This window comes from Acomys minous (genome assembly GCF_964271855.1).
Source record: "Acomys minous genome assembly, chromosome: 8".
NCBI lineage: Eukaryota > Metazoa > Chordata > Mammalia > Rodentia > Muridae > Acomys > Acomys minous.
Genome location: NC_140489.1, coordinates 125,872,563 through 125,891,731, shown reverse-complemented (window position 1 = coordinate 125,891,731; position 19,169 = coordinate 125,872,563). Strand labels below are relative to the sequence as shown.

The following is a 19,169-nucleotide window of genomic DNA, read 5'->3' as shown; positions in this document are numbered from 1 at the left end:
TCTGTCTCTGTCTCTGTCTCTCCTCCCCCCCCCTCTCTCTCTGTGTGTGTGTACAGCTTAGTTTCAAAGCAGGGTCTCACTGTGTAGCTCTGGCTGGCTAGAGCTCACTCACTATGTAGGCCAGGCTGGCCTTGTATTCAGACACCTCTGTTAGGTTTAAAGGCACGTGCCACCAGACCCTGCAGAATCAATGCACGTTTACATGTATAACACCTCCCCAGCACATCAGTGTGGTCACCAGCCAGGGAAGCTTAACTGAGCTTCTATGTCAGAGTTTCTTGTCTAGAATTAGCTGAAGTATGGGTCAAATGGTTGAACTCACTCCCCACTCCTCTCCCACCACCAAAGGTTGAGAGGACAAGTTGACAAAGCACTCAAATCCCCAACCCTCTGGCTACAGTGAGCTAGTCTTTCAGGTCTGCCAAGTCCCCATCCTGAAGCACCCAGTTGGCTTGCTTCATACCATAATAATACTCCTGCTGTTGAGGAAATTCCAAGGGCCTACGATCTTCCCTCTCAAGAGCCAGAATAAAAGCCACCCAGAGTCTTCATTGTACAACCTAATTCTGGGAAGAGGGTGTGTGTGTGTGTGTGTGTGTGTGTGTGTGTGTGTGTGTGTGTGTGTGTTGGGATTACAGGTAGTGCCCCATACTCTGCTATTTATTTGATTTAATTTTATTTATATTTAAATTGAACAGCCAGGTTTGCTTTACATCTCCCTAATGACGTTTTGTTTGGCAGGTCTTCTCCATGAATGATACTAGGTGTAGCTGTCTCTCTTTATGATGTCACAGTCACTGCTGACAATCGCCTCCATGCACTGATTCACTAGATAGTGCAGAATGGTGATAGTCTGGGTCCTGTTACTTTCTAATTATAGTTGCAGGTTATGGAAACAGGTGGCTACTGAGTACAGTTAACTGGAAATGAATCCTTTTCACTGTCCTTACCATCCATGCATTGTACAGCCTTAACTTTGCAGGTAACTGGGAAGGTCTTTCTGTGACATAACGATTTATATTTTACTGAGATACCAAACTATAATTGTGCTAGTGAAATTGCTGTGTGGGGCGGGTCATTTACTCACTTAGCATGAAAGCAAACCTTGCCAGCTCTTCAGCATGTACATTCAAAGATGGCTCTGTCTCTGTTCCATGGTGTTTTCTTTAAGCTTACGCCACGGTGCTTAACAAATTTTACCTCACTAATAGCAAGGGTAAAGTAAATGTGGTTTATTTTGAAATTACCACCAGTTGATTAAAAACAACTTGTAGAACAGCTAAAATAGTCATCTTTTCTTCCTTTTCTCTTTCTTCCTCTCTTGGTCTTTTATTCCCGCCCCCCATAGGTTGTTAGCTTATTTTCTTCCACTTCCAGTTAATAGAGAAGATTCCCAACCTGCAGTGATTGGACTGCTTTTGTTTGTTTCCTAAATAATGTTAGAAGAAATGTTACCTCAGGAGCTTCCCATGCCATGCTGGCATGGTGGAGGCTGAGGCAGGAGGGTCCTGAGCCCACAGCAGCCGGGGCTGGGAGTGAGACCAAGTGTGACAAATCTCCATCTAGAGCCTCCAACGGTCCCTTTATAAAAGAGAAGCATTCTAGGTAGCTGATACAGCTAGAGGACAATACTTTTACCCTTCTTTCTTAAAAAAAAAGTCTAAAAGATTTTGCCTTTTTTTTCTTTCTGTCAAACAGATTTTCTCCTCAAAAAGCGAATCCCGGTTGAAACACCTGCTGCAGAGAACCCCAGATTATTGCCCAGAGACGATGGTGAGTCTTGTCGCCAAGGAAGCTTTGCACACACGAGCTGCTCTGATGAGTTACTTTTAGATTTATCAAACTTTTTCACTGTGGCTGGAATGTGTGATCAGAATAAAAATTTAAACATAACTGTTAAAAAATCTTACACATTTCTAAATAGATTAGTGTCTTTCACCTTTTATCTTCTATTTTAGGGCTTAGGTATACAAATAATCTTAAATATAAATGTATTCTGTCTTTAAATATCACTCTAGTATTTCATCTAGAATTTAGAATTTTATCATTGATTTGACTAATTTTATGAAAACTATAATAACTAAATCTTACATTTATTTGGATTTGGAAGATTGAATGTGAGATAAGGGAGAGTGTGTGGTTTATTTCTACCTCTATTTTCTGGCACACTATTATTGATACGCTGCTTGAAGTTTGAATCAGGAAGTTTGACGTGTCGCCAGAGTCTGGGCTGTTTTCATTGTTTGGAGTGTGTGGGGGCCAGGCCAAGAGAGCCCGAGCAAGTGTTCATGAGGAACCTTAGATAGAGTAGCCTCTGTTATATGGAAAGGGGACGAGGCCGATGATGGTCAAACAGTTCTGACTGCTTTCCTTTAAGTTGCTCAGCAGACACTTTCTGTGTGCTTGGAAAGGTAACTCTTTCTTTTATTTTATGTATGGGTAGTTTGCCTGCATGCATGTGCATATCCCCTGGAGCTAGAGTTACAGACAGTTGTGAGCTGCCATGTGGGTGTTGGGAATTGAACCTGGGTCTTCTAGAACTGCTGCGCCATCTCTCCAGACCCTGGAAAAGGTAACCAACAAATAACCCGAGTGACCTGGTTCATTCTTAGCACTTTTAAGTGGGAAAACAAGAAAACAATATGCAGTAGTTCTCATTCCCGTCTTAAAATGGCTTCTTATACTTTGTGCGTGTGCATGCATGTGTACGTGTGTGCACCATGGCTAGTGCATTGAGAGTAGAGCTCAGTGTGTGCAGCTGCTTCTCCCTTCCACCATGCAGGTCCGCGGGGCCCAGGGATTGGCAGCACCCACTGAAGTATCACACCTACCCAGATTTTATTATTTTTAAATATGAATTTAGCCCTAGGACATTGACTATATGGTCCCAGCCATAACCCAATTAATTGTGCAAAATTTCTGTGGAAATTATCATGTGTAGAAGCTAGTTATTTGCATAAAAACATTTTGGTAATTACAATTTCAGGTTGAAATTTGGAGTTGCATGAATTCATCTTTGCCAGGTAAGCAAACTTATTTTAAGAATGTAAAATCTGCATCATATGATTTATTTGTTATTGCATTGTATGAGTATATGTGTGAGCACATGTGCTCACATGCTCATGTGTGTACAACTTTTCAGGAGTTGATACTCTCCTCCTGCCTTTTGAGGAGGGTCTTCTGCTTCTGCTTTGCTGCTTACTGGCCTTTGAGCTTCAGCCTCCTGTCCTGCCGTAGGCGTGCCAGGAGTGTGGTGTGCACTACTTGCTTTATCCATCTTTTTACCGGAGTTTCAGACATTGTCAGGAGTACATGGAAGCACTTTCACATACAGAGCCATCCCACCAGCTCCTGAGTATTCAGAAATTTTCTCCTCTCTTTGGCTTTAACACCTGCATTTCCAAATGTATAGTTTAATCTCATCCTGTCAGTCCTATATAACTTTTTTTTTAATGGTAGTGACTTTGGCTGGCCCGGCCTGGAACTCTCCAGGTAGAACAAACAGGCCTGCTTCAGACTCATAGAGACCCAAGTTCCTCTGCCTCCCTGGTGCTGGCATTAAAGACGTGAGCTCTCATACTTAGCCCTAACTGCAGCTCTTACCTCCACTTCTGCCATTCTCCTGAAAGCAGTCTCTGAGAGATCCCCAGCACCTCCTGACCCCTGGACCTTTGGGTCTTCCTACTCTTTGATGTTCCTGTTGCCAGTGATCTTGTCAGCTGCTACCTCCCTGTAATTTCATGCTGCCTGTAACCTTATACTCTCATCTGCCTCCTCTTCTATACTTTTTCTACTCTGCAGAACTCTCCCTTCCTCTCCCACACTGGCCAGCTAGGTTGTTACTAGTCACCTCTAGGAAGGGTGCTTGCTGTTTGTAACTGGTAGACATCACTGCCTAGATCTCTATGTTCAGATTACATCTGAAGTACAAAAGCAGCGTTAGCAGAAAGATACCAGGACAAAAAGCTGCAAATTACCTTTGATTGCTCTTTCTTCATAGATCCAGTGACACAGCCTTTGCAAGATCTTGTATCTGTCTTTTCTATTCCTAGCTCAAGTCTTTGTTACTACACTCTTAGGATAGAATAGTATAATTAATTTATGATTAATGTCTAAGTGCATTACATCTGTCTTTCTCATTGTCTGAAAGAATACCTCAGGGGATTTCTACTTCCATCGCAATAAAGCCTAAATTCTGGACCCTGGGCCAGGGGAGTTCATGATCGTTTGAGGCCTTGCTGTCGGAACTAGTTTTCTCATGGACATATAGTGACATGTAATAATATCCATTCTTTTTATATTATTTGTCTTCATTGATACTTATGACCAAAAATTTTGAACATTTTGTCTTTCAGGTGTGTTTAAGAAGTCTGATGGCTGGGTTGGCTTAGGCTGCTGTGAACTGGCTATTGGCTTGGAGTGTCAACAGGCATGCAAGCAGGTAACACCTGACAATCAAGCTTTAGGCATCGTGGAGTGCAGTTTGAGTTTTAGCTGTGTGGTTTGTTTCTGAGACCTGTCTGCTTCATAGCAGTGGAGAGATGACCACAGAAACTGCGCATTCAGCATTAGGCTTGCTTCTTGATTGCTGCCGCTGCATGTGAGGGCCTCAGCCTTCTCTGGCTCTTTTTCTTTCTTTTCTTAGGTTTATTTGTTTCTTTATTTATTTTGTGTGTGTGGGTGTTTTGCCTGTATTTATGTCTATGTACCACATGTGCACCTGGTGCCTGGGTCCTCTCGTAGAGCACCAGTGTTCTTAGCCATTAAGTCAGCTCTCCAGCCCCTGTTTTCTTCCTTCCATCTTTTTGCCACACAGAGAAGAATATATTGGGATTAAGGCATTTCGTCCTTTGCACAGGACATGGAGTGGTTCGGCCACTCCAAATGGTCATGTAAATTCAGGGTTTTCCTGGATGACAGCAGCAATGTGGTTTGTTTATTTTGTGTTCATCTTCCCTGCTCTTTTTCACTGTGGCTTTACTGAGCGTGTGCTCCTATCCTTTCTCTGCTCTGAGGTGCATGCGACTCTTGTAAGCCAGGCTTCTCTTTGATTAGGTGCATCTCTGCTCCAATCAACAGGCCCCGAGTTCTTTAGTGCATGTTTTTTCAGTGGCTCCTCCGCTTAGCAATATTGGCTTCCTGGGCCTCTGTTCCAAGTGGTGGCTATCGGCCCAACTGGGAAGCCAGCTGTTCATGTGGTCGCTTAAACTAACCTGAAAACAGCCTGAAGCTTGCTCTAGAGAACTTTCTCTAGGATATGTGAGATGCCAATGTCACCTTCACCTCAGTCGCTGAATTTATGTTTGTGTTTTTGTGAAAGGGTCTTTGTGTAGCCCTGGCTGCCTGTAACTCCTATGTAGATGAAGCCGGTCCCATTTTACAGTTCTTCTGCCTCTGCCTCGTGAGTGCTGGGATTATAGGAGTGAGCCACCACACCCAGCCTCACCTTCACCTTTACACATACCCTGGGCTGTGGCCTGCCCTGAACATTTGGGCAGCACACAACCCAGGTTGCTACTGTTCTCCAAACGTTGAGATAAAGTTGAGTTATATAGGACTTGAGCTAATCCTGGGGTGTAAAGCAGCGGCCAGCTCACTCATCTCCTTGTCCTGTCCCACCCCCATGGCCCCCATTCTTATCAGCTAGTTTGTTATAAATTGCAGGGGACTGGGTGACAGAATAGGAGGAAGTGAAACAAGGGACGAGATCCTGGCCTCTGGAACAATGTCTCTAACTGAGACCCATGACATGTAGAAGAATAACCACTTGGCAGCAGATTTGTTTTGCGCAGAAGCACATACTTCACTGTTTTTCTGAGATCAGTCTTTTGGACAATAGAGGGCTTAGTGCCTTCTCTGCACACATGTTGAGAGGGTCACAGAAGAGCAGTGTGGTTACTGTCTGCCAGAGTACCATATTCCTCTTCAGCTGCCTCTCCATTATACGTGGCACTTTTCTGGGGAAATTTTAGTTGGTATACGATATTGAATATGAAGGGTTAAAGAAAAAGTAAAATGCAAGTACCCTGGCAGGACTTCACAAGAAAATTTACTAGAGTGGAACTTGGCTTTTAAAAGGCCTCTGATTTACATTTTCTTCAAAGTCGTCTAGTTTCCAAAATAGCAAAAGAACCACGTTGTTATGTGAGATTGGAACCATAACAGTTAGGCTGACGCTCGGCATAGGGTGCGAGTCCTGGGGCGCTGTTTGTTTTAAAGCACTGCAGAAGATTTGCTGATTTTAGGAACATCTAAATACTGGAGTATAAGGTTTTCCTTGGTGAAATAATGAATATTTACCAACAGTTATATATAATAATATATACTGATTTGTGTTTTTTTGTCCTGTTCAGAAGAAACAGCATCCATAGTGAATTAATGAAGATTTCTGTTTGCTTTTAAGCATCTTCAAAGAATGATATTTCTACAGTTTGCAGAAAAGAATATGAGGTACGTATCTTATTTAATAAATTTGGATAGATTATTCCAGTGTTCTCAGAACTGACAAAAACCACGTAAATTTTAAAAAATTAATTCATTTTTAAACAAATTGTGTTCTAACTTAGAAAATTTAGCCCCGATAAAAACATCATTTATTTTCTCTAAAGTGTTTTGACTTTGAGGTTTGTTGAAATTAAGTATTGATTTTCAAGAAATCTCTCGTTCATAGATTTTACCTATACTGTTTTCATAACAAAGCCACTACTTATACAGAGATTCTGAAATTGTTTTTCATGGTTCTGTATCCTCTTTGCCCCTTCCTGTCTGTGGACCCCCCTTGGTGTTCGTTTTTCACAAACTGCCTGTATCAAGAAGAAATGTAAACTACAAAATGAAACTGCTTCTGTGAGCACGTCACACTTCCAACACCTTGCATTTGGGAAATGCGCAGATCTGAAGCCCTATTCTCCCAGGGCAGGTTTCCAGCATTGTGCCCCTAGTATCAAGATAAGAGAGTGGAAGTAGAGATATTTTGCCTTGTACAAATATGCAGACCTCCTTTGAGTGTCCATTTTCTAGAACCCATCGTGAAGTGTGACACTTGTATTGCTTTCCAAGTATAAAGCCATGTGATTAGGAGACGTAATGCATAGTGTCATTGTGACACTACTGTCTAAGCAGTGAGGGTCCTGTTAACAGTCTGTACTGGGAGAAACAGGAATTCCTGACTGCTTCTGTATTACAGTTCTGAGTAGTTTTCTTTTCTCAAGTCTATAATTATACCTCTTTGTTAGCATTTTTAGACTGGAGAATCTTATTTATCTTTTGTCCCTTTGTTCTGTTAAGTTACATCTGGTCTCCAAAGACAAATTTTCCAAATTAGCTTCAGCCTCCCTCTGTTCTGACAGAAACGAGCCAGCTAGAAAGAAGGGAAGGATCTTTTTAAATTTTTTCTGACCTCTACCTTTGAAATGACCAGTTTGGGTTTCTCTTGAACAAAAGTGGCTAATTGTGATAATTCCTTCTTTTCTTCCACATGATGTCTGATACTGTCCATCTCCTGTAGCCTGTCCTCCATTACTTTAGTGTGCTTCCTTCTCTTGTTTGGATTTCTGCATTGCCCTAGGATGTCTGCAGTGTGTGTTGATGAAGGACGAGACAGGAAAGGTAAGAGAGACAAACACTGTGCTACAACCGAGATTGCTTCCCAGCCTGCCTGTCTTTATCTGGCCTAGAATTAACTAAGCAACTGTTTTTCAAAATTTATCGGGCATGCAAGTTCTTTAATTTGTATTAAAAGTTCAAATTATTCAACAGAATTCAAAGTTCAATGTGAATTCTTACATAGTATTTAGAAACAATGAAAAGCAACAGCACTTTAATTCAGGAAAGTGAGTCTGCATTGCAGACCCAAAGCAAAGCACAGCTAAAGTCTAGTCTAGAGATAGCACTGTCTGTCAACAGTTCTAACGTGAATTGGGTAAATTCAGTACAATACAGTCTGTTCTAGGTTGCTGATTCTCTGTTCACATCGGAGCAGTCTTACAAACCAGGTATTTAAATATCTTTTCCTTAGCCTTGGGATGGCCGTTCCTTTAGGTTTGTGGTTTCAGGTGTTGCATTTACCCAGGACAGGTCTTACGTGGTTTGAGTAGAGATTCCAAGACTGGGTGATTATATTCAGAAGAGCTTGTTGACTTTTAATAAAAACAAGTCCTGGTTCCTTTAAGAGGATTTCCTAGGAAATTTACTTAAATGGGTAAAGTTTATAAATTGCAGTGCCACTTAAGATTCTGTTTTATTCTAACAACCTAGGATGAGCTAGTTCTTCTCTGTGACCCATTGTTACATCAGATTTGATAGGGCCTGGCTCCTAATGCATATACAGAGCAGTTATGGAACACCAAGGGCAGTTTTATCTAACTAGAAAAAGCAGACTTCAGAGCCAGCCCTAAGTCAAATCTTAGCTGAAGGCTAAAGGCACACACCTTTAATCCCAGCACTCTGGGGCCAGAGACATGAATGTGAATTCTAAGCCATACAGAGATACATAGTGAAATGCTATCTCAAAACAAGACAAAATTTTAGTTAAACTGTTTACAACATAACTTCAAATAATAAAGGATTGTATCTAATTAAGTCAGGTTGGATGAAATTTATACTGGGGCTAAAGAGATGGCTCAGCAGTTTAGAGCACTTGCTGCTCTTTCAGGGCACTTGATTCAATTCCCAGCACCCACAGGGTGGTACATGACCACACATAACTCTCCCTGATGCCCTCCTCTGGCCTCCACAGGCATAAGACATGCAGGTGGTACATCTACAGGCATACAGGAAAAACACTTATACATGGGAAGTATAATAAATAAATCTAAAATTATCATTTTAAATATATACTGCATGCATGAGGACTTAGGGAAATTGGAAGTAAATCAAGTATGTTGGGAGTTTCAGGAAACTGTTGGGAGTTTGAGGGCACTGACAGACATTCGCTGAGTCTATTCTCAAAGCTTTATAGTCTCACGCACTTGGTACCGATTGAAGATGGAAAACCCAGCTGAGGTCTCTTCTTTTTCTCACCAACAAATTTAGTCCCAAAAGAGCTACACTTGCAATATGGGATGAAAAACAAAAGTGCTCGTCTTCCTTCTTTTGTAACGGAATACATTGCTTCTCTCAATTTTCATGACTCTCTTGAAAACTGGTATTAATACTTGAGCTTGAAGCCTCACTCATATAAAATGGATGTTTAGAAAAATCTGAAGCTGAGAATATAGCTAAAATAGTTATAAGATGGTAGTCCTTTCTTAGATGCCTAAGACAAACAACACAGATTCTCTCTGAAGGAAGGGGTTTTTATTCCAGACTTAAAACTCCCACACACAGAATTCTAAGGAAAGTAAGCAACTCATAGTTTAAAAAAGAAAAATCACAAAACTCACTAGCAAATAAGGTCATCAAACAAGAACCAGCAAGAACAACAGTGATGAGAATTAGGCCTCAAGGCACTTCTTCTATAGAAATTATCACATGCAGACCATAAAATATTTAATATGGTTAAGAAACAGAATCCAAGTTTACACAGGGCAAGTATAATTGAGAAAGAATTTCATAAAATAACATTTTAATTGAAGAAATAAAAACCTAGTGGAAGCTGGGTAGCGTTCCTCTCCTGTGGTCCCAGGCAGAGGTAGAAGGATCATACTCACGTTCATACTCAGCTGCATACTGAGTTCAAGCCAGCCCAGGGTCCAAGAGATTCTATCTATATACTATAAACATATATCATCATAATAAAAAAACTTGTAATAAGAATTTTTTAAAAGCTTTCTTTCACAGATGACCAATGGCTGATTTCTCAGTAACAACAACAAAAACAAAAAGACAGAAGACAATATTTACATGCTTCTTAAAGAAAATAGCTATCAGCCTAGACTTTTGTATTAAAAAAAGATCTCAGAAAATAATGCATCATTAAGATAGTTGAAAAGGGGCTGGGCATGGTGGTGCACACCTTTAGTCCCAGTGCTTGGAAGGCATTGGTAGATGGATCTCTGTGAGTTCAAGGCCAGGCTGGTCTAAAAGAGTTGCAAGGACAACCATCCAGGACTACATAGAAAAACCCTATCTCTATTAAAAAATATATATGTGTGTATGTGTATGTAAATATATGTGTATATATATATTTATTTATTTAGTAATTGGAAAGGAGGAAGTCGGATTGAGTGAGCGTGGGGGGGACAAGTAAGAACAAAATATAATGATGTGTGTGTGTGTGTGTGTGTGTGTGTGTGTGTGTGTGTGTGTGAGAGAGAGAGAGAGAGAGAGAGAGAGAGAGAGAGAGAGAGAGAGAGAAGCAGTGAAACCTATTACTGTGTATGTTAACTAAAAATGCTTTGGGCTAAGGAGACAGCTCTGTGGGTAAAGCGCATGTTGTGAAAACATGAGGACCTGACCTGTATGCACAGATAATGCCAGCATAGTGTCTGTAAGTCCAGTACTGTAGCAGCAAAATGGGAGACAGAGGCACTGCTCTACACACACACACACCACACACACACACACACACACACAATGTACATATTACATGCACACAATGAAACAGTGGTTTCTTAAAGATTTTTTGTTTTGCTTTGTTTTTGTTTTGTTTTTAATGCAGTATTGTGCCTGCCAGCCAGGGGGCACTAGATCTCTATAGATGGTTGTGAGCCACCATGTGGTTGCTGGGAAATGAACTCAGGACCTTTTGAAGAACAGCCAGTGCTCTTAACCTCTAGCCATCTTTCCAGCCATTTAGTTTGTCTTTTGAGATAAGGTCTCACTATGTAGCCCTGGCTAGTCTAGAATTCAATGTGTAGACAAGCTGGCCTCAAACTTGCACTGGCTGCTTTTCCAGAGGACCTGGGTTCAATTCCCAGCACCCACATGGCAAGTCACAACTGTCTGCAACTTCAGTTCCAGGGGATCTAACACCCTCACACAAACATATATACAGGCACAATATCCATGCACATAAAGTAAAAATAATTAAATTATATTTTAAGATTTATTTATTTATTATGTACACAGTGTTTTGCCTATATGTATACCTGCATGCCAGAAGAGGGAACCAGACCTCATTATAGATGGCTAGGAGTCACCATGTAGTTGCTGGGAATTGAACTCAGGATGTTTGGAAGAGCAGCCAGTGCTCTTAACCTCTGAGCCATCTCTCCAGCCCCCTAATTAAATTATTTTAAAAAATGAAATAAAAAGGAGCAGGAGAATTGGCTCAGTGGTGCAGAGCACTTGTTGCTTTTACAAAGTGCCTAGGTTCCCAGCCCCCACAGGACTTTTTACAGCCATCTGTAATTACAACCCACAGATGTGACACCCTCTGTTGACTCTGTTGACCTAAGTGATCTCTAGGGTCACTAGGCATGCATGTGTTACATATGCAGGCAAAACACTCATATGTATAAAGTAATAAAATAATTTTAAAAGTTTAAGACAAAAGGTTTGGATTAAATAATTGCTAATATAACTAGATTGTTTTGCTGCTGGTTCTGTGAGAGAGCTAAGATGAAGGTGGCACCAAGGCATCTTTGACCACAAAACCAAAGGAGATTCCCAGTCATAGCTCTGACTGCAGCACTGCCAACACATAACTATGTGTGACAAGGTGCAGGTATATGTAAAGCTATAGTTTTTTATTATTCGTGTGGTTTAAAGTTCGGAATAGCATATAATCAAGTCTTTTTCCTATTTCCTTTACTACATCCAAGTAAGTTCCTGAGTCCCCAGGGATGTTTTATATATAGAAAGGAAATATGTATATATAGTCCCCTCCCACCTTTACCACTGTGGTAGCTTAGCGTGCGCTCGGCTCTGCCCTTTCTCCCCAGATGCCAGTGTTGAGTGGGTGTTTGTATATGCTTGCTGGGATTGTGCCATATCCTAAGTGAGTGTTACAGTAAAATGTATGCTGGAAGATACGTTTGTACCAAGTTTGGGTTCCTTTTTCTTAAGTTAGCCTTGGTTCTGGATTTACTGTGTGTTAGAAGCATTATGGAAGGTAGGTGGGGAATGGCTTAAGGGAACAGGAATAGTAAGAGTAGGATCAGCAGTGTTCACTGCAGCTGGAGAGCCCTAAGCTGTGGGGTGGTGGCAGTCTGCTGCAGTGGTTCTGGTGTGGCAGGTAACAACATAGGTTATGGACAGCTGTGCTGTCCCTCATTCAGTCATCTTTTGGCTATTGTAACAAAATTACACAACGTGGAGATGTGGGTCAGCAACCCTTGGCTCAGTCCCTAGTGCGTATATGCTTGTTCTTAAACATACACAAATCAAGGGGCGCTGTGCCTTAATAAAGTCTTAAGGATCTAAATATAAAGTATATATTAATGCTGAGGAGATGCCAAGAGTGTTGGGACTTAGTAAATAGCACTGTGATGGAAACGTTTAGGAATGTTTATCAGATCTGTTACCTGCAGCTGATGAGCTCCAAAAAGAGCGAAACCTGTTAGGCCGAAGAGAGTCAGGCATGCTAGGGTTGCTCTGCTCAGTCATTTACTATTGTCCTAAGAGGGGAGGAACTCTTCCTTAGTGTCCTTGTTGCTGCTTCATTTCCTTTCCAGTTTATATCTTAGCTGAATAAGAGTATCCCCAAGGGCCTGTGGTCTTGTCTCATCTTTTCATACTTGGTTGTTGTTTGGTTTTGTGGTCCTGGGAGTTGAACCCAGGGTGTCATGCTCTACCACTGAGCCACTTCCCTAGCCCAGACCCATAGCTTTACTTACCCTATCTAATAATGATAGTGCAAGCAACCAGAATTTTCTCTGCTAACTTCCTTTCTGAGACAAGGTTTCAACTGCGTATCCCTGGCTGGTCTGTAATTTGCTATGTAGACCAGGCTACCCTCAAACTAACAGAGATTCATTAAAGGCATGCACCACCATACCTGACTAACCAAATTAATTATTGATTTTTCTGGTATTCACTACTCTCCTTCTCTCTCCCTACTCCCATAAATTATCTCTCTCTCTCCCTCCCTGTCTCTCTGTCTCTGTCTCTCTCTGTCTCTCTGTCTCTGTCTCTGTCTCTGTCTCTCTGTCTCTCTGTCTCTGTCTCTGTCTCTCTCTCTCACACACACACACACACACACACCACACACACACGCACCAACACTTGTCATCTTTTTTACATCTTGCTGAGTTGCTGAATACAGTCTTCCCAGATGTAAGCAACCTAAAGTCAACAGATACTATCTACCCTCCTCTCGTTCTCATCATCTCCCACAGGTCACTGGCTATTACGTCTACTGCCAAGTGTGGTAGCGCACCTTTAATCCCAGGACTCAGGAAGCATTGACAGGCGGGTCTCTGTGAGTTTGAGGCTAGCCTGATCTACATGGTGAGTTCCCAGACAGCCAGAGTTATAGAGAGAAAGACCCTGTCTCAACCTCCCCCTAAAGAAAAATAAAAATCTATTTGTCTCATAAGTGTGTCTTGGTTAACATGGGCTCTGAGTCCCTGGAGTAGAGCTCTGCAGGTGTCTTTACGTCTGCCTCGCACTCATTTACTTAACGTTTATTGGGCGGATGATGCACACAGAACTGATCACCAGTGGTATAGGAACGTTCTCAGTGATGAGCCACCGTCTGCTTAAAGTTAGCTGTCTAGTCCGTGGGAAGAGAAATCCACATAGACTGAAAACATAGTGAGCAACTATGTGGCTAGAAACCTGCAGGAGATACACGGGGACCTGGGGGGGGGGTACCCCGTCCCCAGCCTAAGGAGAAAATCTTGATCTTAGGATCCTGTCACCCTCAGTACACTGCCATGTGCTACACCTCACCTCAGTCCCACTGTCATTTTTATCTGTTCTTAAGTCTTAAGATGGAGAGCTGTTATGTGGGGGTCCCATGGCTGTGGTAATGGTGCTCTGGTCACAGACAGGGCTCCACATTAGTGAGTGGAAATGCTTACTTCCTGCTCCGGCCACCAGATGGCGAGCAGACATTTGAAAGACTCAGTTAACCAGCTAAGACACCAGAATGAGGGATTTAAGGATTATAAACTAATGCTATAACTCGTACATATGTCTTAAGGCCTATTAATAATCAACAGAGTTTATGCAGCTAAAAGAGTAGATGATAATCGGGCATGCTGACACACACTCTGTAATCCCTGCACCTGGAAATTTGAGGACAGCTTGACTTAAAAAGGATGAAGAGTTACTTGTAACAAACATAGGAATCTTTTATCAAAGCTGAACATGATTAGTCTATAAAATCAAAATGGGTGTAGCAGAAGATAGATGAGTTCATCTACATCACTAAAGTGACAAGACATATTTTTATTTATTTTATATTTTAAGTGATTTATATCCATTACTGTTTTGCTTGCATGTATGACTGTGTGAGGGAGTCAGATCCCCTGGAACTGGAGTTACAGACAGTTGTGAGCTGCCCTGTGAGTGCTGGGAATTGAACTCTGGTCTCCTGGAAGAGCAGCCAGTGTTCTTAACCACTGAGCCATCTCTCCAGACCCAGACAGAACAAATTTTTAATATGAGAAATGAGTATTTAATACTTAAGTGAGAATGAGTAAAGATTAGAAGTAGTACTTATTAATGGTGCTTCTTTGTAAACATTTCAAGTTCTCATTCAACATACATGTGAAAACCTAGTTGTGAAAGGTGTATGTATCATTGAACATTAAGAGACATGGTAGTTGCTTGGGGAATACCTCTATTCTGTAGGTGACATCAAGGACGAGAGCTTTGTCCTCCTTTTTCTTCCGCAGTTTGCAAACTCTGCAAAGGGCAGCTTCTGCCCACTTGAGGCTTGCAGGCCGTGTGGTCTTTGTCCGCCCAGCTCTGCCGTCACAGCACGGGTAGCATGAAGTAGCCATGTAAGGTGTATAAGCAGAATGGCCACGCTTCATTAGAGCTCTATAAACAAGCACAGGCAAACTTGGCGTGCACGCCATTGTTTGCCATGGGGGAAGACTGGGTTCTGTAGCCATTCCTCCCATCTGTCCTCAGTCTGTGACGTCAGTCACATAAGGACATTGAATTAGACGATCTCCAATGCTCAAGGCTTTATTTGCCCTAGTGCCTTTCTCTTGGGCTAAGTGATCACAGAGCTGATGTAGAAGTGATAGTTCTCTTACTTATAAGGTCAAATTTTATAATCTAGCTTGGACAGATTAATACGTCTTAAGGCAGGGGTCAGAGAACTAGTATGATTGACATTGGCATCTGGATCCTTGAGACCAGGGACATCTGGCCTGGACTTAGCTCACAGGATGCTAATTCATACCTACCCCACCCCACTTTCAATAACAGAAAATGACTCTAGGCATCAAGTGTCCCTAGGAGGTGAAGGCACCCCTGATGAAAGCTATTTCTCTGAAGACTACTTTTTAATATTGATTTTGATTGTTTGATTTGATAAATGTTCCTGGGGCTGGTGAACCCCAGTGGAGGGTTGTCTGAGATGGGTAACTGAAAAGTCACAGGAACACAAAGGAACACAGGGGAAGAGAGATACAAAACAGCTCACTGTATAAGAATCCTGAGAGTATATTCACTTTCCCACTATTTAGATTGATCTAGCAACTCTGGCAGAAATAGCTCCCATTAGAGGAATTCATTGTCCCTTCCTGTGAGGCCCGGGGTTGTTTAACTTACTTTTGCTTTACATGAGTAAGTGCACTGTGACTTGTTCCTGTGGTAGAGAAAGTGAACCCTGCAGCTTCACCAACAGTATAGACAGACATCTTTTGCCTTTTTAAACAGTCTTACACTGTAGCTCTGACATGAAATTCACTATGTAGTTTAAGCTGGCTTCACACTGTGACAAACCTCCCAGCTGGGCCTCCCCAGTGCTGGGTCACAGGCTGGGTCACAGGCAGTGGCCGTCATTCTTAGAGAACCACTGAAGCTAGGTTTGCAGTGTTGGTAATGCTGGCCGTTTTTTTTCTGGTTTGTATTTTCTCTCATGTTTGTTTGTTTGGGTTTGCTTTGTTTTTAAGGCAAGTTCTCAAAGCTCACTGTGTAGCTCAGGCTGGCTTCAAAACTCCAGATCCGGGGTTGGAGAGATGGCTCAGTGGTTAAGAGCACTGTCTGTTCTTGCAAAGGACCTGGGTTCAATTCCCAGCCACCACATGGCAGCTCACAACTGTCTGTAATACCAGTTCGAATGGCAACACCCTCACACTAAAATAAAATTAAATAAATTATTAAAAACAAAAAACTCCAGATCCTCCTAGCTCAGTCTCCCCCGTGCTAAGGGACAAGCATTGCCAGTGTGCCCAGGCACCGAGCTGGGTTTGACAGTAGCAGTATGTTTGTTTGTTTTCCTTCCATGCTGTTTGCTCGTTTAGTAAGTTGTTCTCGTCCAATCATGAACGATACTCAGAGCTGACAGGCCCTGAATGCCTTCGTTAGGTGTTTTGGACAAGGAGAGTTTTGTTGTTGCTGTTTGTGGTTTTTCTTTTCTTTTGTCTTGGTCTTGTTTTCTTTCTTCTTTTATCTTATTTTTCAGGCAACAGCTTAATACAGGGTGGGACATTCTGAACAGTAATCTAAGACTTCTTTTAAAATTGGTTCTGGTCTCAGGCTCTGCTTTTGGCAACTTCTGGGGTCTAGTGCAGGTATCCGTCCTCTGCCTGTAGAACACTTCCTCTCTGTAAATTGCTAGGGAGTTTCCCAAACTCTGGTCACAAGGAGACTCAATGAAGCTTTGTGTATAATGTAGATTTCTGTCACCTGGGTAGTTCTGGGAAGTGTGGCTGGTTCCACCGCACAGTCATGTGTGAGAACAATTAGAAGTAATGTCTGTGGTCAGACCAACTCTAAAATGCAGTGATGTCAGGAAATAATGTGTCTTTGAGTGTCATTTATTATGTTATTTCCTTTTTAAAAAGTTTTATATTCAACAAGAAAAAAATGTAAATGAATCCACTGTGACCCCCTCCGCATGCACCTTCACCCATTAACACATGTCACCTGAGCTTTGCTTGTCCTCGAATGTCAGCTGGAGCTCTCAGAGATCCCTACCTTGGTTATGTGATGGTTACTCTTTTAGCCAGGAAATTGTTTTAAAGCTTCTATGTTTTCAGTCTTGAACTTAGAAAAGACTTAAAAAGTATGATATCCTGATTTCCATATAATTATAAAATGGAATAAAATTAGAAATTCTGTTTGTTAATTTGTTTGTTTTTCTTTAATTTACAGAATGCTCTTTTCAGTTGCATTAGCAGAAATGAAAGTAAGTATATTATCAGTGATTGTTCAAGCAGTGCAGAGAGCAAGACACTTTACAGACGTGGTTAGCAGTCAGAACTGATGCTCGTGCCCTTAGCATTACGCCTGCTAAGCCGTCTAAAGAAGCAGGCACACAGATCTGTTCAGCAGTTACCTGTTCACGTTAAATACTCCTGCATTCTAATGATTCCCATGTCCGAGGATGGCTAGAGGAAGGTAACACCCAACAATAGGGTCGTTTTCTGAGGAGAAATACATCTACAGTAGTACTGTCCTTAGCAAGTACAGCCCTTGCTAAAGACTGCCTCTCAGTCCTGCCCACAGATATTTTTATTAAGTGCTTGCTTGGTGTGGGGCAGACACCTCTCTGTGGAGGGCACGACCAGAACACAAAGAACTCAGAAGTAGAGTAGACTATGAGGTAGCACATTGGTAACGTGCAGCAGTCTGGAGGAAACAGGGATCCCACAGCAATGGTGCTTAGAGGAGACCTCATGGAGTTCATAGCTTAGCCTTGAATGTAAATAAGATATTCGCGGAATGGGGGTGGGAGAGGAGCAGAAAAAGATATGTCCTGTGGACACTGGAGGAGCAGTGTACCATGTGAGGGGAAAGACAACCGAGGAACAAGTGGTTGATTGGATTAGCTTCGTAATGCAGTAGACTGAAGAGAACACGATCTTGCACTTCTACCCTTCCGACCCCGGGCGTAGTGCAGAGTGTACCATCATATAGCCTTTGACAGGCAGTCTTAGGTCCTGCCACACTGGCAAGGATGCTAAGCTCCTGGAAGAATCAGAAGACAGGCATTTGGTCCTGTTTTACCCCCAGAGCACCACTAATAAGTGCAGCCCTGACTTGTTTGTGTGTGGCACAGCAGGAGAGTGTGTGTGTGGCTGGTCATCTCCAGCAGCAACACAGCAGTACTGAAAAGCGGTCGCTCCCCACAGTGAACACGAGCTCTGGCAGGAGACATAAACAACTTGGGAGTAGTTACAAATAAAGTTGTACACAATAGGCATGGAACAGTGTTCTGGCCAGGAAACTGAGGTTAATTCAGCGCTCGCTTACTCAATTTGCTCATGACTCGACATTATTTCTTGAAGTCACCTGAATTCCTTGCTCATTGGTCTGTGGGATTCACTGGTGCCCTGTTTCTGGCTCCTCCATAGCCATTTCTAATACCGGTTAGGAATTCTTAGCTGCCTGTCTATAAACCCTCCTGCCACGCATCTACTCTGCTTCTTTAGCACTGCTATATATAGATGCTATGAGGGTGTCCTGACCTTCTCCGTTATGATCTCCACGCCTAGCCGGGTGCAGTGGTGCAAGCCTGTAATCCCAGTGCTCAGGGAGGCAGAGGCAGACGGATCTCTGAGTTCCAGGCCAGCCTGGTCTACAGAGAGAGTTCCGGGACAGCCAAGGCTACACAGAGAAACCCTGGTGGGGGTTGGGGAGGGATTCTCACGCCTGTATCCAGCCACTCATTTCCCTTTCCCACATTAAGTGGCGTGCTGTTGTGGTTTTGTCTCGTTGTGTATGTACCTCAGTCTGGCCTTGAACTCTTAATTTTCTTGTCTCTGCCTGCCAAGTGTTGGGGACTGCAGATGTGCACCAGCACTCCTGCCATTGGGTCTGTTGTTGTGCTTTGCTTCATTTTGTTTTCATCTTACATAGTTCAGAGTGGCCTTAAATTTGTGATCCTCCTGCCTCCATCTCCCAAGTGCTGTGTGATGACAGGTGTGTGCTACCACCCCTGGCTTTGACTTATTTTACAAATACAAAATTCAGTTATTTACCTTCAAATAACTTTGCTTTGAATTTTACTTGAGACATTTTATCGGTTATGAAGCAAAGACTACTACAGTATAGGAACATTCTTGCAAATGTTCACACTGTGTAGAAATTTTGATATTTTAGTTTCAAAGTACACATTTGTTAGATGTGTTAAATTGCCTTGCTCTCTCCTAGTTTTT

General features: G+C 42.3%; 1 protein-coding gene across 1 annotated transcript in view; it reads left to right on the top strand.

Annotated features, from left to right (window-relative positions):
• Positions 1-776: 776 nt before the first annotated feature.
• Positions 777-19,169, top strand: part of LOC311602988 (reversion-inducing cysteine-rich protein with Kazal motifs-like) — a 28,230-nt gene continuing 9,837 nt past the window's right edge. The window contains exons 1-6 of the mRNA XM_084791740.1: positions 777-982; positions 1,699-1,773; positions 2,987-3,023; positions 4,356-4,442; positions 6,404-6,450; positions 17,164-17,197. Of these exons, the coding sequence (XP_084647866.1) occupies positions 956-982; positions 1,699-1,773; positions 2,987-3,023; positions 4,356-4,442; positions 6,404-6,450; positions 17,164-17,197 (307 nt within the window). The 5' untranslated portion in view covers positions 777-955. The remainder of the gene's footprint in view (positions 983-1,698; positions 1,774-2,986; positions 3,024-4,355; positions 4,443-6,403; positions 6,451-17,163; positions 17,198-19,169) is intronic.